This window comes from Puma concolor, chromosome B1 (assembly GCF_028749965.1).
Source record: "Puma concolor isolate L17-30 chromosome B1, mPumCon1.1.hap2, whole genome shotgun sequence".
Taxonomy (NCBI): Eukaryota; Metazoa; Chordata; class Mammalia; order Carnivora; family Felidae; genus Puma; species Puma concolor.
The window spans coordinates 205748197-205774251 of NC_141670.1; the positions used below are offsets into that span (position 1 = coordinate 205748197).

At 44.4% G+C, this 26055-nt stretch overlaps 1 protein-coding gene across 15 annotated transcripts in view; it reads right to left on the minus strand.

The window, feature by feature from the left end:
* GRK4 (G protein-coupled receptor kinase 4) overlaps positions 1-26055 on the minus strand; it is a 101238-nt gene that overhangs the window by 49908 nt on the left and 25275 nt on the right. For 7 of the 15 annotated variants that reach the window (XM_086705573.1, XM_086705580.1, XM_086705571.1 and 4 more), the window contains exons 2-6: positions 21216-21311; positions 14717-14829; positions 10105-10185; positions 2253-2282; positions 1979-2082 (exon numbers count right to left, since the gene is read on the minus strand). In XM_086705573.1, coding sequence (XP_086561699.1) covers positions 1979-2082; positions 2253-2282; positions 10105-10185; positions 14717-14829; positions 21216-21311 — 424 coding nt within the window. The remainder of the gene's footprint in view (positions 1-1978; positions 2083-2252; positions 2283-10104; positions 10186-14716; positions 14830-21215; positions 21312-26055) is intronic. The other 8 variants (XM_086705575.1, XM_086705581.1, XM_086705570.1 and 5 more) reach the window with 6 other exon arrangements.

Genomic DNA, 26055 nt, shown 5'->3' on the forward strand with positions numbered 1-26055 from the left:
CAACCTGCCCTACACTTGTGGGAGACTCAACAATGACAGAAACACATCTGGGTCCTAATCCCTGGAACCTGGGACTGTCACCTTACATGGCAACAGGGACTCTGCAAATGTGACTGAGTTAAGGGGCTTGAGAGGGAAAACGATCCTGGATTATCTGGGTGGGCCCTAAATGCCATCACACGTGTCCTTGTAAAAGGGAGACTGAGGGAGATTTGGACACACAGAGTAAGAAAAGGCTATGCGAAGATGGAAGCAGAGAGAAACTTGAGAATGCTGTACTGCTGGTTTTGAAGGTGGAGTAAGGGGCCATGAGCCAAGAAATGTATTCCTAGAAGCTGGAAAAAAACAAGAAAATGGATTCTCCCCTACATTCTCAAATGGATCAAGGCCCTGCTGACACCTTGATTTCTGCCCAGCGACACTGCTTTCAGGCCTTTGGCCTCTAGAACTGCAAGAAAATAAATGTGTGTTGCTTTAGGCCACCAAGATTGTGGCAATTTGTTACAGCAGCAATTGGCAACTAATACCGACGTCTCGGTTACTCCACTCGGTTACAAGCTCCCTAGGAGTTCACTGTTGCTCATCATTTTATTCCTGGAAACTAGATCAATGACAGGCACATAGTATGTGCTTAAATAAATGTCTTCCAAAAAATAAGTAATAAGTGAAGACTCTACACTGTATATTTCCTTAGGGCATGTAAGAATGTAAACTCAAGTCAGCAGCATTTTATTCTGTTTTGTCCTCTACCATAACCTCAACCCAAAGAAGCAAACTATCATGGCTTGGAATCCATCTCCCAAAAACTATGTTGAAGTCCTAACCTTGAACCTGTATACTGACCTTACCTGGAAATAGGGTTGTTGCAGATATAATTAGTTAAGATGAGGTCACCCTGGAGTAGGATGGGCCCTAGTCCAATATGACTGGTGCCCTTATTAGAAAAGGAGAAAACACAGGGACAAAAACCCAAGGGAAGAAGGCCACGTGACAGCAGAGATTGAAATGCAGCGGGTGCAGGCCCAAAACATCAGGACTCCTGGCCACCGCCAGAAACAAGAGGAGGTGAGGAAGAGCCCTCTCCTCAAGTCTACAGAGAGTACGGCCCTGCAGAGAGTATGACTTCAGACTTGCAGCTTCCAGACTGTGAGCATAAAGTTCTGTTGTTCGAAGCCTCCTAAGTCTGTGGGACTTTGTTACGGCAGCCTTGGGAAAAGGACACAGTCCCTGACATAGAGTCGGCACTCAACAAGTACCTGTTGAATGAATGAGTAAGTGATACCCGAATGCTGCCTAACTGTACAAAGGACCACACGTGTCTCAGGCCAGATCACTCCAGAAACCATTCTTTCTTCCTATGTACAGAAGGATGCCAGATTCACTCAAAGTGCTCTGACTTAGAATTTTCCTGTCCACATTGCAAACATCCAGAGAAAAGAAATTTTCAGCGAGTGCCGAGGTCTTTAAAAAACAACATTTTGGGGCGCCTGGGTGGCGCAGTCGGTTAAGCGTCCGGCTTCAGCCAGGTCACGATCTCACGGTCCGTGGGTTCGAGCCCCGCGTCAGGCTCTGGGCTGATGGCTCAGAGCCTGGAGCCTGTTTCCGATTCTGTGTCTCCCTCTCTCTCTGCCCCTCCCCCGTTCATGCTCTGTCTCTCTCTGTCCCAAAAATAAATTAAAAAACGTTGAAAAAAAAAAAACAACATTTTATGCCAGTCTTTTCATCCCAGACACAAGCATTTTAGAAGGCTGAGCTGAGGGGCCAGGGGCCCACAAAACCTGTGCACATACTGGCTCTCCACAATGTGACCCATTTCAGTGTGTCATTTACATCTGTGTGATTATCACCCTTCGTTTAGCTCTACCTAGTGACAGTGACCATTTTCTTTTGGAAAGTACTCCAATAAGAACTTGTCTCCTGCAGGGAGGCCCCCCGGGAGCCCCCGTCTCAGTCTGTGTAGGGCCGGACCGGTACTCACCTGGTGCACTCCTCAAAGACATCCTTGGAGGGGTTCTCCTTCAGTCTCAACCTACATTCTTTCAAGACAGGTGAAGGTATTTCTGGTAAAGGGGCTGCCGATTTCTTAGTACAGAACAAATCAAATGCATAACAATTAGTGCTTTCATAATTTACCAATTGTAAACAGAACCTAAAGCTTGCTGTAAAAAAAAAATTATAACATCAAGTGTATGAAACAACAAGCCAAAATGCCACCTTCACCCTGCACCCCAGTCCCGTTTTCCAGAGCTCACTGTGTTGTCCACCTTTTTAGATCTTTCCGTCTGCAAATAAAACCAGAAAGAAAAGCAAGGTTGTCAAGAGGCATCTGTACACCGTTTTCACAGCATTATTCACAACATCCAACCTTTCACATTTAAATATGACGTTAGCTGTGCTTTGTATATGACCTTCATCAGGTTGAGCAAGTTCCGTTCCGTTCCTAATTTGTTGGATACGTGCATTAGGAAGGAGTCTTTGGATTTTGTCAAATGTTTTTTCTGCCTCTACTAAGATGATCATGTGACAGGTTTTGTCCTTTATGAATATGCTCTATTATATTAATTGATTATCAGATGTTGAATCAACTTTGCATTCCTAGAATAAATTTCACTGGGCTTTGGTCATGATTCTTTAAAACTGTGAATCAAATGACTGAATTTTAATATTTGGGAATACTGAAAAGAAAACTAAGAAAAACTAAAGTGACTGAGAAAAAAGAAAGGCAAGAGTGAATATACACAGTCTTGCCTTACTTTTAGATGCCTTAAGAATTCTGCATTGCTGGAATTTGAATAAAGGAGTTCCCTTTTCAAGATGCAAAAAAGGATGCTTGTTGTTTTTAAAGAAAAGACAGGAAAAAGAAAATCTACAATAAGGATGTGACCCATTGTTATTTTTACATAAAGCACAAGAATAGTTTCCCCAGTTGATGTTAAGAAAAAAAAAAAAGCTTTCAAGTTCCACCATCTTCAGGCCGCCCATAAACACCCCTCACTGAGCCACAGAGGCATGTGCACCCCTCCGCTCCCCTTCTACATTTGCTACATCCGTCAGGATTCCTTTTAAATTACGTCTTTTGGTGCACCTGGCTGGCTCAGTCAATACAGCATGCAACTCTTGACCTCAGGGTTGTAGATTTGAGCTCCATGGTGGGTGCAGAGATGACTTAAAAATAAAATCTTTAGAGCATCTGGGTGGCTCACTCAGTTAAGTATCTGACTCCGGCTCAGGTCATGATCTCGCGGTTTGTGAGTGCGAGCCCCGCTTAGGGTAAGCCCTGCTTCTCTCTCTCTCTCTCTCTCTTTCCCCCTCTCTCTCCCATTCTCTCTCTCTCTCTCTCTCTCTCTGTCTCTCTGCCCCTCACTCGCTTGCACCCTCTCTCTCAAAAAATAAAATAAAATATTTTAAAAATAAATACATAAAGTCTTTCTTCTTTTTTTTTTAATTTTTTTTTCAACGTTTTTTATTTATTTTTGGGACAGAGAGAGACAGAGCATGAACTGGGGAGGGGCAGAGAGAGAGGGAGACACAGAGTCGGAAACAGGCTCCAGGCTCCGAGCCATCAGCCCAGAGCCTGACGCGGGGCTCGAACTCACGGACCGCGAGATCGTGACCTGGCTGATGTCAGACGCTTAACCGACTGCGCCACCCAGGCGCCCCTAAAGTCTTTCTTTTTGACAACCTCCCTTGCTATGTCAGTATTTCTTCAGGAAAGGTAAAGGGAAAAAAAGAGGTAACAAAAAGATAAAAGAACTTGATAGGTGGGAGGGAAAGATAGTGGCAGAGTAGGAGGCCCCTGGGCTTGCCTTGTCCCAGGAATACAACTACATAACTAAAGAAATACCCTAGGAGTCGATCTGAAAACTGGCAGGAAAAAATCCACAACTAGAGAAGAGGCCACATCAAAAAAGATAGAAATGTGGGGATGCGGCTTGGGAGAGAAACAAATCATGGCCATGATGGTGGGGAGGGAGTCGTGAAGAAGGAGGAGACAGACCAGCACACAGGGGAGCACATGGGGAAATCGAACCCCAATAGCATTTGGCTTGGAAAGAGACAGGGCCCGAATTTCATGAGTTCTTGCAACCAGTGGGGCTTAAAGCCTGGAGTTTGACAGGTCAGTATCCCTGGCTCTGGGACAGCTCAGAGGACATTGGGCTGCTCCTGGAGAAAAGGCAGGCAAACAGCCTGCAGACATACACGAGGAAACAGTGATCTGAACAGCGCCTGGGGCACACAGTGGGGAGGTTAGTTGCTCATCTGGGAGCGTGTCTCAGAGCGGCAGTATTCACAGAGGGACCTCTCTGGGAATAAAGGATCTAGCAGGTGCCATTTCCCTCCCAGGCCCCTCAGCATGAGCACAAAGCCGCCTGCGGGAAACAGTGCAACCCCGACACTCACCACCTAAATTGTTTACACCGGGTCCCCCACCACGCGTTCCAGAAGAACCACCCTTCCCCAGCCACCTGCACCTCAGTCCCACGTGGCAGGCCCCCTCCCCCAGAAGACTGGCCCAAGCCCATGCCAACACTGGGTCTCCCAACCTGGGAGTTTTCCAGAACCTCTGTTCTGGTGGAGGCAGCAACAGGTCACATTTCACAAGCACACCAGAGAGCACCTAAAATGCATCAAACACTGCACACAACAGGCGAAGAAAGCCTCTGCAGACAACTGGCCTGAAGGATAAAGTATCTAGGACGTAAGAGCGTGCACACAGCACACACTGGAGACACTCCCGGAAGCGCCAGGGCCTGGGGAACAGGGGACACTGCACTGCGGGGACCTCTTTTTCGTAAGGCCATTACCCTCAAGAACAGGAGGCATAGCTGACTTCCTAACACACAGAAACAGGCACAGAGACATAGACAAAATGAAGAAAGAAAACAAGGCCACAGCCAGACGGCCAAGCAAAACAGATATAAGTAACATGCCTGATGAAGTATTTAAAGCAATGATCATAAGGATACTCATTGGACTTGATAACCACAAATCGAAAACCACTAATAAATGAGTAAAGAAAAAAATGCAAATATATCACTAAAGACAAGCAGCAAACTATGAAAGACAGAAAAACAAGAAAGGATCAGAGAAAATCTTCAGAAATAACCACAAAACAAGTAATAAAATGGCAATAAATACATGTCTATCAGTAATTACTTTGAATGTAAATGGACTAGATGCTCCAATCAAAAGACATAGGGTGACAAAATGGATAAAAAGAAATAAACAAGACCCATCTATATGCTGCCTACAAAGGACTCATTTTAGACCTAAAGACACCAGCAGATTGAAAGTGGGGAGAAAGAAAAATATCTATCATGCAAATGGAGGTCAAAAGAAAGCCAGAGTAGCAAAATTTATATCAGACAAAACAGACTTTAAAACAAAGACTGTAATAGGGGACAAAAAAGGACACTATATAAATAATAAAGGGGGCAAACCAATAAGACGATATAATAATTGTAAATATTTATGCGCCCAACCTGAAACACCAGAATACAGAAAATAGTTCATAACAAACACAAGAGATCTAATCAATAATACATCATCAAAGCCATATATGAAAGACCCACAGCTAATATCATCCTCAATGGGGAAACACTGAGAGCTTTCCCCCTGAGGTCAGGAACATGACAGGCATGTCCACTCTCGCCACTGTTGTTTAGCATAGTGCTGGAAGTCTTAGCCTCAGCAATCAGACAACACAAAGAAATATAAAGCATCCAAATCGGCAGGGAAGAAGTCAAACTTTCACTCTTCACAGATGACCTGATACTCTACATAGAAAACCCGAAAGACTGCTAGATCCATGAACTCAGCAAAGTCACAGGATACAAAATCAATGTGCAGAAATCGGTTGCATTTCTACACACCGATAATGAAGCAGCAGAGAGAGATATCAAGGAATCAATCCCATTTACAATCGCACCAAAAACCATAAGTACCCAGGAATAAACCTACCCAAAGAGGTAAAAGATCTGTACTCTGAAAACTATACAAAGCTTATGAAAAATTGAAGACACAAAGAAATGGAAAAACAATCCATGCTCGTGGACTGGAAGAACAAATATTGTTTAAAATGTTGAAACAATCTACACATTCAATGCAATCCCTATCGAAATAACACCAGCATTCTTCACAGAGCTAGAACAATACTAAAATTAGTTTGGAACCACAAAAGACTCCAAATAGTCAAAGTAATGTTGAAAAAGAAAACCAAAGCTGGAGGCATTACAATTCTGCACTTTAAGCTGTGTTACAAAGCTGTAATCATCAGGACAGAATGGTACTTGCACAAAAACAGCACAAAGATCAATGTAATAGAAAAGAGAACCCAGAAATGGACCCACGTATATGACCAATTAATCTTTGACAAAGCAGGAAAGAGCATCCGATGGAAAAAAGTCTCTTCAGCAAATCGTGTTGGGAAAACTGGACAACGACACACAGAAGAATGAACCTGGACCACTTTCTTTTTTTTTTTTTTTTTTCAATATATGAAATTTATTGTCAACTTGGCTTCCATACAACACCCAGTGCTCATCCCAAAAGGTGCCCTCCTCAATACCCATCACCCACCCTTCCCTCCCTCCCACCCCCCATCAACCCTCAGTTTGTTCTCAGTTTTTAAGAATCTCTTATGCTTTGGCTCTCTCCCACTCTAACCTCTTTTTTTTTTTTTCCTTCCCCTCCTCCATGGGTTTCTGTTAAGTTTCTAAGGATCCACATAAGAGTGAAACCATATGGTATCTGTCTTTCTCTGTATGGCTTATTTCACTTAGCATCACACTCTCCAGTTCCATCCACGTTGCTACAAAGGGCCATATTTCATTCTTTCTCATTGCCATGTAGTACTCCATTGTGTATATAAACCACAATTTCTTTAACCATTCATCAGTTGATGGACATTTAGGCTCTTTCCATAATTTGGCTATTGTTGAGAGTGCTGCTATAAACATTGGGGTACAAGTGCCCCTATGCATCAGTACTCCTGTATCCCTTGGGTAAATTCCTAGCAGTGCTATTGCTGGGTCATAGGGTAGGTCTATTTTTAATTTTCTGAGGAACCTCCACACTGCTTTCCAGAGTGGCTGTACCAATTTGCATTCCCACCAACAGTGCAAGAGGGTTCCCGTTTCTCCACATCCTCTCCAGCATCTATAGTCTCCTGATTTGTTCATTTTGGCCACTCTGACTGGCGTGAGGGGATATCTGAGTGTGGTTTTGATTTGTATTTCCCTGAGAAGGAGCGACGTTGAGCATCTTTTCATGTGCCCGTTGGCCATCTGGATGTCTTCTTTAGAGAAGTGTCTATTCATGTTTTCTGCCCATTTCTTCACTGGGTTATTTGTTTTTCGGGCGTGGAGTTTGGTGAGCTCTTTATAGATTTTGGATACTAGCCCTTTGTCCGATATGTCATTTGCAAATATCTTTTCCCATTCCGTTGGTTGCCTTTTAGTTTTGTTGGTTGTTTCCTTTGCTGTGCAGAAGCTTTTTATCTTCATAAGGTCCTAGTAGTTCATTTTTGCTTTTAATTCCCTTGCCTTTGGGGATGTGTCGAGTAAGAGACTGCTACGGCTGAGGTCAGAGAGGTCTTTTCCTGCTTTCTCCTCTAGGGTTTTGATGGTTTCCTGTCTCACATTCAGGTCCTTTATCCATTTTGAGTTGAGTTTATTTTTGTGAATGGTGTGAGAAAGTGGTCTAGTTTCAACCTTCTGCATGTTGCTGTCCAGTTCTCCCAGCACCATTTGTTAAAGAGACTGTCTTTTTTCCATTGGATGTTCTTTCCTGCTTTGTCAAAGATGAGTTGGCCATACGTTTGTGGGTCTAGTTCTGGGGTTTCTATTCTATTCCATTGGTCTATGTGTCTGTTTTTGTGCCATGGACCACTTTCTTACACCAGACACAAAAATAAACTCAAAACGGATGAAAGACCTAAATGTGAGACAAAAAATCCATCAAAATCCTACAGGAGAAAACAGGCAGCAACCTCTTTGACCCTGGCCGTGGCAACTTCTTACTTGACACATCTCCAGAGGCAAAGGAAGTAAAAGCAAAAATGAACTACTTTTCCAAAGAAGACATCCAGATGGCCAACAGACACATGAAAAGATGCTCAACGTCACTCATCATCAGGGAAATACAAATCAAAACCGCAGTGAGATGCCACCTCACACCTGTCAAAATGCCTAAAATTAACCACTCAGGAAACAACAGATGTTGGCAAGGATGCAGAGAAGGGGGAACCCTTTTGCACTGTTGGTGCAAATGGAAACTAGTGCAGTCACTCTGGAAAACGATATGAAGGTTCCCCCAAAAGTTAAAAATGAATAGGTAGGTAGGTAGTTAAAGAACTATCCTACAATCTAGTAATTGCACTACTGGGTATTTACCCAAAGAACACAAGAATACAAGAACACTAATTCAAAGGGATACATGCACCTCTGTGTTTATAGCATCATTATCTACAATAGCCAAACTATGGAGGCACCCGAGTGTCTATCGACTGATGAATGGATAAAGAAGATGTGGTATATGGTGTATACAATGGAATATTACTCAGCCATGAAAAACGAACGACATCTTACTTGCAACGACATGGATAGAGCTAGAGAATATAATGCTAAGTGAAATTCATCAGAGAAAGACAAATACCATGTGATTTTACTCATATGTGGAATTTAAGAAACAAAAGAGATGAACACGCAGGAGGGGGAAGAAAGAGAGGGAAGCAAACCATAAGAGACTCTTAATGATAGAAAACAAACTGATGGTCACCAGAGGGCAGGTGGGATGGTGGGAGAAATAGATGATGGAGATTAAGGATAACACTCAGGGGGAAAATTAAAACAATGTTTCAATGATTCATTCTATAATCATTGTGAATACAGCTATACAATAATTTCAATGTCAAAATTATTTTTAATGTAAAAAAAAGGGTTTATTCCTGTTGTCAAAAAAATAATCCTATTCAGTGATTTAAGTTCAAAAATAAAAAATAAACGAGCTCAATGCAACTTCCCATCAGTTCCTCCCAATCAGTGACTTGGGGGTATCTTTAAGTACGTGGATGCTGTAGCAGCTGTGTTGGAAAAGAATGATCTAGGAGCCATGGTAGTGAGGCTGGAGGCTAAGACAAACGCAAGCTTTGGAGTCAAAACCTATCCGGTCCGAACCACACCTCTGCCTCTGCTGATTGTGCGTATATCTCTGTACCCACCTGCTAGTCCACTGGCCTTCTCCCCTTGTACCAGCGAGCTCCCCCTGCTTGATGGCTCCACCATCCTCAGTGAGCCAGGCTCAACAACCGAATATTTTGGACTCAATCTCACTACGCTGTTCTCCAACCCCATCTCTACACGTTTGATGCCTGGCCCTGGCACTTCCCAGCTGTGTAACCTTTGGGAAGTCACTCAACCACTCGGATCTTCAGTCTTCTCATATGAAAATAGACATAATAATGTACCCAACTCAGAGGACTCTTACTTGTTACATGTACATGGCTTAGAGCGGTTTTCTAAACTGTAAGAATCTACCAAGTCAAAAATCATAGAAACTAAGACTCATTAAAGCTTTTAGGAGAAAAATATTATTTTCGGTCCAAGACAGACACATGAAATTCTCTAATTCTGTATTCTGTTTGAGGATACAGAAACTTTTAAATTCGTTGAATCAACTTTCTAAGAGATTTGTAAATTTCCTCACTGACTCAAAAGAAAATGCATACGAGGAATATTTATAAGAAATTAAAATTTTGGGGGCGCCTGGGTGGCGCAGTCGGTTAAGCGTCCGACTTCAGCCAGGTCACCATCTCGCGGTCCGGGAGTTCGAGCCCCGCGTCAGGCTCTGGGCTGATGGCTCGGAGCCTGGAGCCTGTTTCCGATTCTGTGTCTCCCTCGCTCTCTGCCCCTCCCCCGTTCATGCTCTGTCTCTCTCTGTCCCAAAAATAAAATAAAAACGTTGAAAAAAAATTAAAAAAAAAAAAAAGAAATTAAAATTTTTAACATACTTGCCATATCTTACCCAACTAAGTAAAAATGGTTATGTACTCTAATTATTTCAGCAAGTATTTACAACTCTGCGCATGTAAAGAAGAAAACGCACCTCAGCAGCACTGAAGAACGTGTCTAAGATGGACAGTCCATAACTTCTGTGGTCTTCGTCATCAGCCACTTCATATTCTGCCTGATGGTAGAGATGAGAACAAAGAAAAATGGTAGTTAAGCTTCGCCGGCTTCACAATGTTTCAAATTCTCTGACATACACAATTCACTTAGGACCCTACGAACCACAGAGTAGCTCTAACTGATTTGATATCGATCAAGGATCTGCAGCTCTTCTTTGGGAAACTAATGGCAACGAGGGGAGATAACAGTTTTCTTTAAAGGGTGAATAATGCAGTAGAGCAACACATCCAGTAATGCTCTGTCATATTACACTTTCAGCCCTTACATGTGGCCAAGTAAAATAGAATCAAATAAACAACTTGGGTTGTTCTAGGCAATAGCATTTTAGAAATGCCCAAGAGGCACTTCAGGAGAACCTGAGGGCAGAGCTCCCAGAGAAGTCACATCCCTTCACAGGTGTCAGATGAGGGACCTTAAGAGAGGACACTACCACACAGGCCAGAAAACAGAGGAAAGGTCAAGGCAGAACCTGATCGATATCTAAGCACCTACAAAGGATAGGCAAGGAAGAAGCAGAAGAAAGAGAAGAGAGAAAACCAGAGGAGAAATCATAAAAGCCTGGATAAGAATTTCAAGAAGAAGGTACTCGACAATGTCAACAGACCTGGAGACTCAGGCATGAGGAGGCCTCCGTGCAGCCACCGGGCTCTGCAAGTCGGGGCCTCAGAAGAGCAGTGAAACTAGCCAGATGGGGCCGAAGAGGTTGGTGAGGAAACAAAGACCAAAGGAAGTGCGTCGACTGAGCCTCACACTTGCTGCTGCATCCTCCCCAACACAGGAGCCACGGCCATCAGGCTGACGGCCAGCCAGAGCCAGCTTCACGTTTTGTGCTCAAGGGCACTACTCACCTTGACTGGGAACTAGACACTGTTTACTTAAAGAACCTTCAACTTACATTCTGGATGCTAGATGGCACATAATGAGTGGGAGAGAAAGCCCTGTGATTTTGTGACCATCTTTTGACACATCAGCCTGGCAGGCAGCAGTGTCCAGTTATTCCAACACGAATCTAGTCATTGCTGACCTGGGCTCTGCAGATGGGATTAAACTCTTTACCAGTGACTTCAAGTAAAGGATATTATTTTATTTTATTTTTTTAATTTTTTTTTTTCAACGTTTATTTATTTTTGGGACAGAGAGAGACAGAGCATGAACGGGGGAGGGGCAGAGAGACAGGGAGACACAGAATCGGAAACAGGCTCCAGGCTCTGAGCCATCAGCCCAGAGCCTGACGCGGGGCTCGAACTCACGGACCGCGAGATCGTGACCTGGCTGAAGTCGGACGCTTAACCGACTGCGCCACCCAGGCGCCCCGAAAGGATATTATTTTAGATAATCTGGGCGGGACTGATTCAGTCAGCTGAAAGGCACGTTAAGGCCAGAGCTGAGGCTTCCTCAGAGGAGTTCTACCTGAGGACAGCAGCTTCTCTCCTTTTGGAGGGTTCCCTCCTGCCCTACAGATTTCAGACTCTCCTGACCAGACCTCACAGTCATGTAAGCCAATTCCTCGCAATAGATCTCTTAATAAATATCTCCTCTTGGCTCTGTTTCTCTCACTGAACACTGACACAGAGGCCCTTAATTCAGTCAACAAACACGGAGCAGAGAAGAGAGCGAACAGCCATGCCAGGCGCCAGGAGGCAGAGAGATCAGACGCCATGTCTGCACTCCAGAAGCTCCAAGGACCTGTAACCGCCTCCCACAAGGGTGCTTCCAGGAGCAAGTGCCCCACACACGGCCTCATCAGGTGTCATCATCGCCCCACACAGCTAGCACCAAAACCAGACCAGAGCAGAACCTGTCACGCCAGTCAACTGGCAGTCCCCAGTCTCGTAACACCGCCAGGAGGTCCAAACCTGAACCAGCTTTAGCAAAGCAGCTTAGCCATTTTGAAATAAAGAAGAATCATAGGTCCTTAAATTCTTAAAATACAGCAGCTTGGCAAATGTAAGCCAATGCACGAAGACATATCCACACTCTACTCCTGGACAAGGGTAAGGCGTGCCCCACCACACCAAGTTCTGGCTGGAAAAAAAAATTACCTCCTTTCAATTTTTTTTTTTTTTCAACGTTTTTTTATTTATTTATGGGACAGACAGAGACAGAGCATGAATGGGGGAGGGGCAGAGAGAGAGGGAGACACAGAATCGGAAACAGGCTCCAGGCTCCGAGCCATCAGCCCAGAGCCTGACGCGGGGCTCGAACTCACGGACCGCGAGATCGTGACCTGGCTGAAGTCGGACGCTTAACCGACTGCGCCACCCAGGCGCCCCAAAAAATTACCTCCTTTCAAAGCCCTGTCTTATTCTAGTAAAGGTGCCAGGAAGGAAAGGGCTGCAGGAGCTCCAGGGAGAATAGGTAAGAGTCTCACACGTTTTTCTGAAAGAATTCAGGTGTACTCCATTCTATTGTGCTTTGCTTTATTGCACTTCACAAATAATGTGCTGTGTTTTTTTGTTTGTTTTGTTTTGTTTTGTTTTGTTTTGTTTTGTTTTGTTTTACAAATTGAAGGTTTGTAACAACCCTGCAACCAGCAAGTCTATTGGTGTCATTTTTCCAACATCACTTGCTCAGGTCATGTCTCCGTGTCATATTTGGAAATGTCTGCTATATTTCAAGCTTCTTCATCATTATTATGTTTGTTACGGTGATCTGTGATCAGTGCTCTTTGATGTCACTTGTAACTGTTTGGGGGCGACATGAACTGCACTCATATGAGGCTTGATAAATGCGGTGCGTGTTCTTACTGCTCCACGGACCGGTCATTCCCTCTCTCTCCCTCTCTTTCCTGGGACACAGCAGTATTGAAATTAGGCCAATTAATAACACTACAATGGCTTCTAAGTGTTCAAGCAAAAGAAGAGCCAATCAATGTGGCAAACTTGTGTTTTGTCTTATTGTGAGACACAGCCACAGACACCCCAAGTCAGCAACCCCCACCATGGTCAGTCAGCAGCCATGGAGACCAAAGCAAGACCCTCCACCAGCAAAAAGATGACAGCTTGATGAAAGGTCAGATGACAGCATTTTTAGCAGCAGAGTATTTTTTAATTAAGGTATATACATTGCTTTTTTAGAATAATGTTATTGTACAGTTGATAGATTACAGTATAGTGTGGACATAACTTTTTTTTAATGTTTATTTATTTTTTTCAAAGAGAGTGACAGAGGATCTGAAGCTGGCTCCAGGCTCTGTGCTGACAGCAGAAAACCCGATGCGGGGCTCGAACCCACCAACCATAAGATCATGACCTGAGCCAAAGTCAGGACACTTAACCGACTGAGCCACCCAGGTGCCCCTAGACATAACTTTGATATGCAACGGGAAACAGAAAAGTTCATTTGATTCACTTCATTGCGATATTCACTTGTAGGGACTAAGTTTAAGAATTCCCTGAGTTTGCACCAATGGGTTAACAGGACTCAGGGCGGAAAGCCACCACAGGGCAAAAGCGCCCCCAGTGTAGAGCAAAGCATGGAGGGGAAAGCCGCTTCCACAGGACGAAAGCGTCCGAGAACGGGTAGAAGTGGAAAGCCCCACAGCAGGATGAAAATGTCCAGAGCTAATTAGCAAGAAAAATGCCTTGTCAACCCTGGGGTAGCATGCTCTGACACTGCCGCTAGATAATTTAAGATAAACAGACACGGTGCCTGGTGCCTGCAGTAAACAGCCGTCTGCTCGGTGCCAGGACTTTGATTTGTGTTGACCCTAACCCCTAACACTGCATACCTTTGAAACCCCCTTCCTCTCACACACGAGTTAATGATCACTGTTTTATCGTCTCTTTCTGCATGTCCATCACATTTGTAAGCCTTCTGATCCTAGTGAATACGGAGCAAGGACCCTTACTCTGGGCTCTTGTCTCCTCTCCAACATTAGCCTGTCTCGTGTTTAATTCTGCATCCACTCTCTTGCTGGACAAGAGAGAACTCCAGACTCAAAGTCTGCAACATTCGCTTCACTGACATGGTCTGGAACTGGACCTGACCCGCAATATCTCCAAGTGTGCCTGCACTGACCATATGTTAGAAGGAGGGTCACCTGCTTCCAGACCCCAGCTGGCCCCAGACAACTGAAACCCGGAAGGCAAAACTGCAGACAAGAGGGAATATTATATAGGGACTTCCATACCAAGGTAACATGACACCAAGAAACTAGTTTATCCCCTCTTACCATCATTGCCAAGGTCTACTTAACTTAGATCAAAGTTTTTAGATCGAGTCTCTTAATTTTCTTTTTTAATTTTTTTTTTTTCCAAACGTTTTTTATTTATTTTTGGGACAGAGAGAGACAGAGCATGAACGGGGGAGGGGCAGAGAGAGAGGGAGACACAGAATCGGAAACAGGCTCCAGGCTCTGAGCCATCAGCCCAGAGCCCGACGCGGGGCCCGAACTCACGGACCGCGAGATCGTGACCTGGCTGAAGTCGGACGCTTAACCGACTGCGCCACCCAGGCGCCCCAGATCGAGTCTCTTAATTTTCAAAAGCACAAGACTGGGTGGTTCAACACTGAGATAAATTGCTCACCACTACGTCTAGGAATTTGATGTATATCTTTAGATCATGTCTTGTATCACAGAATTGCCTGAAGAGAAGTCTTCCTATTGGCTGCTTGTCACAAAGGCTGTTATAATCCTTTTCTGGGTGGAGAAAGGGGATAAGAAATGAACAAATATATTCATTACAATTCAGAAAGTGATTTTCTGAGCCTGCCATTTTCACCCGATAAAATAAAATCAATAATAGTATTTGCGGTATTTTTTTTTAACTACTGGTTTGTTTACTAATCTAGACTGGGTTATCATGAATATTTATAATCCATCCACAGAGCAAAAGGTAGCTGGAAGAATTGATAAAAGTGTGTGAAGCAAACTGGAAATGTCCCTGCTCCCCTTCAAAAGGATTTATGTAGGGGAGCAGTATTCCCTGGGGAACTGAGCAGTCAAGATCACAGTGAAGGAAAAAGGGGGCAAGAAAGAGACCTGGCCCTGTCCTTGTACAGGCCTACCCCCCCCCCCAGTGTGTTTGGGACAAATTGTATGTGGTGAAATACATGACAGGATGTACTAAATTACATTTTTTAAAATTCTTTGCCACTTTGCTACCATTTTACACTTTTACAAGTTACAAACATTATATATTCTTAATTATTTTTTTTTTAAAGACACACACTGAGATTTTATTTTATTTTAGAGAGAGAGAGTGAGTACGTGCGTAAGTTGGGGGAGGGGCGGTTAGAGGGAGAGAGAGAGAATCTTAAGCAGGCTCTATGCCCAGTGCAGACTCCTACTCTGGGCTCGATCTCACAACCATGAGATCATGACCTGAGCTGAAATCAAGAGTCAGACACTGAACCAACTGAACCATGCAGGTGCCCCTCTGCTTAATTGTTTTTCAACTGTTTTTTTTTTCTTTTCAGTGGGATAATATGTTATATACCTTAACCTTACCCCAAACACTGATACTGTTTTGAGAACAAGGCACTAATATTTAGTCAAAGTATCTAGAGGGATATAAAACAAAAATGATGGGAGTGCCAGGGTGACTCAGTTGGTTAAGTGTCCAATTCTTGATCTCAGCTCAGTTCTTGATTTCATGGTCGTGAGTTCAAGTTCCACAATGGGCTCCACTCTGGGCACAAAGCCTACTTAAAACAAACAAACAAACAAACAAACACAAAAATGTTATGTTCAAAATAGGCTAATTTAAAAATTGAGAAAATCAGTTGCTCTGAACCTGAAATGAACGTTATGTTCAGGTACTCTTTTTTTTTTTTAAATGTTTTTAAACGTTATTTTTGAGACAGAGAGAGACAGAGCAGGAACAGGGGAGGGGCAGAGAGAGAAGGTGACACAGAATCTGAACCGGGCTCCAGGCTCTGAGCTGTCAGCACAGAGCCCGATGTGGGGCTCAAACTCACGGAGTGTGAGATCATGATCTGAGCCGAAGTCAGACACTTAACCGACTGAGCCACCCAGGCACCCCTCAGGTACTCTTAAAGTGGCCCTAAAGCTGAAGAATTAAATAAAATTTGTGAAAAATAAGCAAGCCATAACAAATTCCTCAATTAACAGGTTTGTTAATGCCAAGTAATTAGTGGAATCTAAATCCGACTTTGGATCGCTGAATTTGCATAGAAAAGGATATGCAAGGATGTAGATATTTTGGTTGCCAGTGCATAATCGCTTGTTTCAACAAACAACAGTTTTGCAGAGGAAGGCGCTGCAAAGCCGATGGCCAGAGTTCAACATGTGCGGTGGGAGACCCCTGTGGGACATCCCGGGTTTAAGCACTGCTCCATAAGGACACCCGGGGAGCTCAGTCAGTTAAGCCTCCGGCTCTTGACCTCAGCTCAGGTCATGCTCTCAAGGTTTGTGGGATCGAGACCCAAGTGGGGCTTCGTGGAGACTGCTTAGGATTCTGTCTCTCCCTCACTCTCTGACCCTTCCCTGCTCTCTCTCCCTCTAACCCCTCCCCCGTTCATGTGCACACGGGCTCACTCTCTCTCTCTCTCAAAATAAATAAACTTAAAAAAAAAAAAAAAAGTTTTGTTTTGTTTTAAAAAGAACTGCTCCAGAGCCCAGATGTGGGGAAGAGAGTGACACAGGAGGAGGAAGCCACCGCAGCGGGTCAGGAGGGAACAGCCTGGCAGGGAAGACAACGTTACGCTCCAGCTTAATCTGGTTTATCTGGTAAAGCCAAACATCTGAAGTTTACGGGGGTGGGGGCGTAACTGTGGGTACATAGTTGAGATTGTTTTGCATTTTATATTTATATCATCCTTAGACGCTAAAAATACTTGGTTAGAGATGGATTCCATTCAAACTTTCCAAATTCATTTCTTGATTACCCTTAATTTCATCTGCAACTCTGTTAGATAGGAGTCCTTACTTGTAAGGGAAGCTACCTAAATGGCTCTACAAGTCTTAATTCCGGTTCAGCAGGAAGAACGTAAGATCCTAAAGCTCAGATACCGTATAAATTTCTATCCTAACTATAAAATCTCTGAGGAAATGATCACATGATGCAAGCCACATTTGCTGAAAGATCTTTAAAAACATAAACACAGGGTAAGAGCCCCTTGGATGTTTCTGGAAGGAAGCGGGGCAAAATCAAAGAGCACGAGGAGGTCTAGGACAAGGCCGGGTCACGTGACACGCGCCTCGCTCCGTCTGGAAAATGACGCTGCCGCCCTCTGCCCACAGCGCTGGGTAAGGGCAGGGACTGGGGGGACTCCCCACACACACCTGGCTGAACGGGCTGTCCATCAATGGGAGTTTGATTCTGGGGACAGGCCGGTCCTGCAGCGTGGTGAGCAGGCAGCAGGGACGTTCAGACTGGACAGCACTGATGTGGGCACCTCACGGGAAAAGGTCTAATTTTACCCAGTCCAATCGTCTTAGATTGGCTCAGGTACATTAGCAAAAACGATGCATGGCTCCAAAAGACCTTAATTCTAGTCCTCCCTTTGTATTTGGGTGGTGGGAATATAGGTGATTATTTAGTCAATAAAGTCCTTTTTCTATTTCAAAATATTTCATCACACAATTTTCTCCATCCTGCAGTAATTCAATATTTTCACACTGATGACATTAACAGCAGAACCCTAGAGAAATGACAGCAACATCACAAAACCCGTGGGAAGTAATATAATCAGGGAATTAAAAAAAAAAAAAAAGTTTCTCTAAACCAGTCGAAAACAAACCTGGCATTTAAATAATCACAAAAACTGTAAATCTATTTCCTTTTACCTTATCTGGCTCACAATTCTATTGATGATTTCACCTTTCCATGCATTAGATTTCACATGTTACTAAATCAAACACCATAAACCACAGAGATGCGCCACGAAATATGTGTCAGAAGCAGCAGCCACCCTCTTTCCGTCTTCCCGTCAGAAGCCCTGGTCCTGCAGGAACCGGAAGATCCAGCTTCTTCTTTTGACCCCTCAGAGGCTGCACAGTGAACCATCTACTGTCCCTGCCATGGGTGAGCAGACGCCCCACAGGGAGTTCAGGCCACAGAGAGGGGAAGAGCCCTGCCGTGGTAGACAGGGACAGGGAGGGCCAGCACCGGAGACTTCCAGGTCGGAGCCCTCAGGGCACCAGAGTCAAAGCCCGCTCCCCGAGAGGCACTCTCCCATGGGCAGCGTAGGGAGGGGAGCCAGCCACATGAGACACTGGGGTTTCTAAGTGCACCAAATTCTGAGGCAAGGATGAGCCACTTACCAAAAGCTCTCTTGCTTACTTTCAAAGTGATCCTCCTTCAGTAAAAACACTAACTCTAAGTTTTATAGCTCATGGATTCTCTACAAGCCACCAATTTAGAACAACCAAAGGATGAACATTAGAAAGACCCAGCATGCGCCTACTACTGCACCAGATCAAACACACACGTAAACTAATAAAATAAACGAAGAGCTGCATACAAAGTAGAGGGTATCTGAGTGGAAACATCGTTTTATTCAGTGAGAAAGTCGGCTTGTACATCTTCCCTGAAGCAACTGCACTAATGTCACCAATTCACCCATTCCTTCATTCATTCACTTCACAAAACTGTGGGTGAAACAGAGACCTTGACCTTGGGATAAGTCCAGTGGCCGCTTGACCTCTCCGCTGACATGCCCACCAACCTGGAGCCACCCTGGCCCCCAGTTCTCTGGACCCATCCACTCCCCAGACTGCGCACAGACCCCCCTGGGTGTTCCTCCTTGGTCTGCTTTGCCTGAGCCACACCAGGATGTGAGGTCCTCTGAACCTGGTCAAGGGCCCTTTCTCCTCTTCCTGTCTCTAGGGAGAGCTTATCCACTCCCAGTCATGACTGCTAAACGCCATTGGGACACAGATCTCTCCCAGACCCAAACTCTTCCGATCTCTAAACATGAATGTGCCCCTTCCGTCCAAACAGAGCTCCTCACACCACGGACCCGATCTCAGTGGGCGGACCAGACGTGGAAGCCACCCTTAGCACCTCTACCCTTCCTACCTCCACATGTAAATCCAACTGATTCTACTTCCTAAACATCTCTCATGGCCGTCCAATTTGGTCCCCTCCATCCCATGCCAAGCTGCCATCATTTCTTGCTCACACAAGGGCGACAGTCTCTCCCATGGCCTTCCTGCCTCTCTATCTACCCTGTCAATTACATGCCTCACCCTGAAGCCTGAGATGCCCTCCAGAGACGTGCGTCTACTTACATCATCCCTCTGCTGGAACTCTGACAACGCCACCTTTCTAATGAGATGAATGCCTTTACCAGGACTACAAACCCTGCCTCCCTCCTCTCCTCTCCTCCAGTGCCACTTTCCTTCTCCACCTCTCTGCTCTGGTACGACTGGCCTTTCCGATGTCCCTGGGAATTGCCGTGCTCCGTCTCACTTTGGGGCCCTTGTACTTACCCAGCAGGTGAGAACTTTTCCTTCAGAGGGCTTACTGCAATTTGTAATTATGCTTATTTCTGCAATGATTTATTTCATAACTATCTCTGCCAAGAGGTCAGAAGTCATGTCTGCTTCTTAGCCACTGTTATTGGTGGCACCATTCCCAGTGCTTGGTACATAGAAGCAAATAAATGCTGACATTTAAAAGTTAACTAATGGAGTGGTACACCTTAGGCTCATACAATGTTATATGTAAATTATATCTCAATAAAAATAAAATTAATTTTTTAAAAAATGAAAATAAAAATTAATTTTAAATATAAAATATAAATAATAAATATAAAATAAAAATAAAAATTAATTTTTAAAAGCATGAAATGGCGGGGGGGGGGAAGGTTAACTAATGGGATATTTAATCTCATTTACTTCATTCTATGTACTAAAAACTACCCCCAAAGAATCAGAAGTATACAGAGGTAATTTATATGCAAATATACATGGATATATTTCTATGATCCTATAAATATATTCAATAGCATAAATAACCCCAAAGTAAAGCTTATAATATCTTAATTATAATGCATGCATCAAATAATGGAATGAATCTTTGTATTAATCACTTGGGGCTACATGCAGAGAAAAATTACTATTAACACTATGGATCAAGTATCAGCTGACCCAAAGAAGCATGGCCAATAATCACATAAAAAGATGCTCAACATCATTCGTCATTAGTGAAATGCAAATCACACCGGCTAGGCTAACTATAATGAAAATAGCGTTGGCAAGGATGTGGAGAAACTGGAACTCTCGTATGTTGCCGGTGGGAATGTAAAATGTGCAGCTGCCTTTGGAAAACAGTTTGCCAGTTCCTCAAAAGGTTAAGAAAAAGTTAAGCTTAGAGTTACCATCTGTAATAGGCTGAACAACAGCCTTCCCAAGGTATCAGGTCCTCATCCCTATAAATAGGACCTTATTTGAAGGAAAAAAAAAAAAAAAAGAGAGAGCCTTTGCAAATATGATTATTTGCAAGGATCTTGAGATGGACGACTGTCCTGATTATCTGAGTGGGCCCTAAATGCAAACACGTGTATCCTTACAAGTGCCCAGAAATAAACATTCACCTTCACAGTCAGTTGATTTTGATAAAGGTACTAAGACAATTCAATAGTCATTCAATGAATGGTTCTGGAACAACTGGATATCCAATGCAAGAAAATGAAACTGGATCCCTTAAAAATGGCTAAAATGGTAATTTTAATGTGTACTCTACCACAAACACAAACACTTGTACATCAATGTTTCTAGCAGCATTATTCATAATAGACAAAAAGAAAAAAAAAAGGAAGCAACTCCTCTATCAACTGATGAATGGATAAACAAGAAGTGATATAACCATACAGTGAAATGTTACTTCCCAAGAAAAAGGAATTAAGTACTGATTCATGCTACCACATGGATGAACCTTGAAAACATTGTGTTCGCTTCTAGAGAGATGATTAGTTGGGTCATGGGGAGAGGAAATTTTACTATATTACTCTTCTGTCCTATATAGAACAATGTGCACATATTACTTCTTAAAAGAATAACACCTAACGAATGGTACAGTGCCCAACGTGGGCCCCAGACTGGCACTATTTACTCACCAATGGAACATCTAAGCTCGCTGCACTGGCTGACAGGGGGCAGCTTCAGCATTTCCCTCCATTTTTTACTACGACCTCTTTTTTTGCCATATCCTCCTAAATTGGGGGAAAAAAGTATTTTTTTAATGATCAGAAATATCCAATATCTGTTTGAGTAGTTCGGTACCCATCGCGAGTAAAAATACAGTCTTAAAACAATTGGTCTTATCTAGAAGTCAGCTTGACAGAGTATAAAAATCCCAAGTGATACAATTAGTCACCGGCTCTATCATTTAGAAACTGTGTGACCTTGACCTTCCATAAGTAACTCTGCTGAGCCTCGGCTTCCAAATTTGTAAACCGGACGTAACATATCATACATGGCTGCATACCTAGTATGAATCAAACACCTGCAAAGTACAGGAAATACAATCCCACCCTTCCATTCTAGTGCGGGAGGTTTTAAAAAAACAACCAAAAAGCAGTTAATGATAAGTGATTAAAATATTAGCCAATCACACAGTGCTAAGTGGTATGAAACAAAATCAAGCAAGGTGAAGGTGAGATCAGAGAAGGCCTCTCAAGAGGGTCAAGCTTAGGCAGAGGCGTGAAGGATGTGAGGGAGTGAGTCTCTGGAAGATCTGGACGAAGAGTGTCCCCTAGAGAGACAAGAATGGTGGGAAAAGCTCTCAGGTCGTGTTTTTAGCAGATGGCAGGCACACTTGCGGTAAGCGGAGCATAGAGAGGCAAGAGTCTGTATGTTGTTTGTACATCTGAAACTAAGGTAATGTTGTGTGTCAACTATACTCAAATAGAAGAAAATTTTTAATAGATAAGTAATGAAAATCTAAAAAGATAATATTTTAGAAAGATCTTTTTTTTTTTTTTAATTTTTTTTCCAACGTTTATTTATTTTGGGGACAGAGAGAGACAGAGCATGAACGGGGGAGGGGCAGAGAGAGAGGGAGACACAGAATCGGAAACAGGCTCCAGGCTCTGAGCCATCAGCCCAGAGCCCGACGCGGGGCTCGAACTCACGGACCGCGAGATCGTGACCCGGCTGAAGTCGGACGCCCAACCGACTGCGCCACCCAGGCACCCCTAGAAAGATCTTTTTAAATAAGCGCCTTAAAAAAAAAATTTGGAACGCCTGGGTGACTCAGTTGGTTAAGCATCCTACTTGGGCTCAGGTCATGATCTCATGGTTTGTGAGTTCGCTCTGTGCTGACAGCTCGGAGCCTGGAGCCTGGAGCCTGCTTCGGATTGTGTCTCCCTCTCTCTCTGCCCCTCCCCTGCTCTCTGTCTGTCTGTCTCTCAAAAATAAACATTAAAAATAAAACCTCAGAGAAATTAGAACCTTCCATTTTAAGCCTTCTGAGGAGCTGAAATTTTACCAAATTTCATCCAAGAGAAAATATCACAGTTTTGGTGAGTGTGATTAGAAAGAATGGGGAAAGCCACGTTCCGGGAAGTGACGAGCTCGGCCTTGACCACCGTGAGCAGAGAACTGAGAGAAAGCCACCCGGAGGACAGCGGCATGGGCGAGCTCAGGAGAGAAGGCCTGAGCTGGAGACGCGGATTCGACGGCCAAACGGATACTGTTTGGACACGCAGGGGCTTCTTCCGTGGCCTTTTTGCTCCTCCTCTTACCACCCCTCCACCACCCCATTGCAACTGGGATCGGGACTCCGGACTTGTATCGCGACTGTAGGCTACATACACAGAGGTCCCAGAACACCTCAAGGTCAACATGTTCAAATCAGACTCCATTTATCTTCCCCTCGAATTCAACCCTCTTTCCACACACTATGCCTCGAGTGGAGCTGGAAACTGCAGCACTAATTCTCTCTCTGAAGTGCCCCACCCATTTATTCAGAAAGCATTTGCAGCTGAAGTCCCGTGTGCGGGGCACTGTCCGGGCACCAGGCACACAGTGGAGGGTCAGGTGGCCAGCGCTGCCTTCAGAGGCTCTCCTGTCCCCTACTCTCCTTGCCCACGCTATTAAAAGATCATTAGCCTCTTCTTCTGACTGGCCTTCCTACCTCTGGTCTTCCCTTCCAGAGCCTCCTCCATACTGCCTTCCACGGTTACTTTCCTAAAATGCAAGTAACAGCCCCCTCCTGAGTCGAGGGATGAAGCAGAATAGAGCACAGCCCTGCCTACCATCATTCCACAGGCACACCATCCCCGAGCCACACTGTCCACAAAGGTCCCAAAGAAGCAAAAGCAGGTTCCATCCTGGACTGTCACTCTGGGCTTATTACTGTAGGCAAATCTCTACTCAGCTCAGGCAGAACCACCCCCACACAGCCTGCCCCGCCTTCCTAGGGAGATGCAGGGACTCCTTCCTCTCCATACCTTTTGCATCTTGAAAACATCTTCATTAAATCTCGATGGCAGGTTCTAGGTTAGTGGCCTCACTCTCAGTGTATCTCCAGCATTCAAAAAATGATCAAAGGAATAAATAAATGGACCTCCAGGTGCCCAGCACACTACGAGCAGTATACCGCACACAGCAGACACTAAAGGAAAAAGCTGGAGAGGGGCGCCTGGGTGGCTCAGTCGGTTAAGCGTCTGACTTTGGCTCAGGTCACGATCTCGCGATTCATGAGTTCGAGCCCCGCATCCGGCTCTGTGCTGACAGCCTGGAGCCTGTTTCGGATTCTGTGTCTCCCTCTCTCTCTGCCCCTCCCCTGCTCATGCTCTGTCTCTCTCTGTCTCAAAAATAAATAAAAACATTAAAAAAAAATTAAAGGAAAAAGCTGGAGATGCTGACTACAGAGTATGGGTCAGAGGAAGGATGATACTGCCAAGGTCTAAGAGGAGGAGGAAGAAGTTAGTTTACTGAGTATTTATTATGTGCTGGGCACCTTTCCAGAAGCATCATAAATATATTGACTCATTGAATCATCCCTCATCCTATGATGAAAACACTACTACTATTCGATTTTCTCAGATAAGGGACCAAAGCAAACGGGTCACATAACTTGTCCAACATGCCACAACCAGTGAGATGCGTGGGTCTGCCCCACTCCAGGAATCCTGTTTAATCATTACTGCTATTAAGAAGAAAAATGGTGTAACAAAGCCTTTTTTTAAAAGTACACAAACATTTAAAATAATTTGCCGTAAACACATTTACAATTAAATCATGTTGTGAAATGAAAATAATATTAAACCAACATTTCCCAAACGTTGGAAGTGGTTATGGTGACGGCCCTAATACCAGGCAGCCCTGACTGTAAGCTAGCCACTCCGCTAGAAGATCCCGGTCTGCTCTCACTAGATCCTCCCATCAACCCTACAAGGTGAGTACTGCTGCTATACAGGTGCAAAGTTGTTTCAATCCTAATTTTATAGGTGAGGAAACTAAGGCACAGGTATGTGAAATAATTGGCCCAAGGCATTATAAGCAGTAAACAGAAAAGCTGGGATTTGAGCCCATGTAATCACACTGGCCGAATGGGGACATCCCCTTTGTCACAATAGCTCAGTTTTTCTATCGGTAATTAGGACCACCAAGGGAAATGCATCCGGTGACCAAGAACTGGACCGAATAGCTCTCTGGCCTACAAATTCTGCTGGATGTTAAGAGGTTTAGGACTTGGTTTTCTACTATGAATACCATAATTGTGTTTATAACATATTCTGGGATATTATATACCATCCTAGTACAAGACACGCAGAAAATCACAATCATTAACTTGGCGTGTGTTATCCCATTCCATTTGTAAATCTGTGTGTGTGTGTGTGTGTGTGTGTGTGTGTGTGTGTGTGTGTGTGTGTGTGTGTGTATGGCTTTGAACACTATATTGCTTTAGAGGAAGATTCTTTTTTGTTTTGTCTTGTTGTTTTTATTTATTTTTGAGAGAGAGACACACAGACAGACAGAGCACGAGTAGGGGAGGGAGACACAGAGTCTGAAGCAGGCTCCAGGCTCTGAGCTGTCAGCACAGAGCCCGACGTGGGGCTCAAACCCACAAACCGTAAGATCATGACCTGAGCCTAAGCCAGATGTTTAACCGACTGAGCCACCCAGGCCCCCCTGGAGGAAAATTCTTAACCTGGCATCCACAGGCCGATATCAGGGTGTCCCTGAATTTGGACAGAAAAAAACTCACATTTAGCTTCACTAACTTCTGGCCAAAACTCATCATTTCTGTCAACCACAAATGTAGGCAAGAGTACCACAATATTAGTAGTACCTGTGACTTCATCACCAAGAAAATTCGGATTTTTCTATCATGTTACAGTTGTCAGAAATAACTCAAAATGTCATTTACACTCACACCGCTTTGAAATTACAACATTGGTGCCAGATCGTCCACAAGGGCTCAGGTGACGGGGCCAAGCAACCCCTAGGCAGCTCTGTGCCTGGTCGTTAATCGTTCAGACTCCAAATGGCAGGTCCCACGCTCTCACGTGGATTGTCTAGTGACTCCCTACGACTGTGTTGATGGACGCACGGAAGCAGCTGTGTCAAAGGCCACCCCACAGCTTCAAAGCCCCACTCGGACTAACCAATGACACCCTTCACACGGACAGATCTTTAAAGGACAAGCCTTTGGGGCGCCTGGGTGGCGCAGTCGGTTAAGCGTCCGGCTTCAGCCAGGTCACGGTCTCGCAGGATCTCACGATCTCGCGGGATCTCGCGATCTCGCGGTCCGTGAGTTCGAGCCCCGCGTCGGGCTCTGGGCTGATGGCTCAGAGCCTGGAGCCTGTTTCCGATTCTGTGTCTCCCTCTCTCTCTGCCCCTCCCCCGTTCATGCTCTGTCTCTCTCTGTCCCAAAAATAAATAAAACGTTGAAAAAAAAAAAATTTTAAAGGACAAGCCTTTAACTTGCCTAGGTATTGCCTTGCT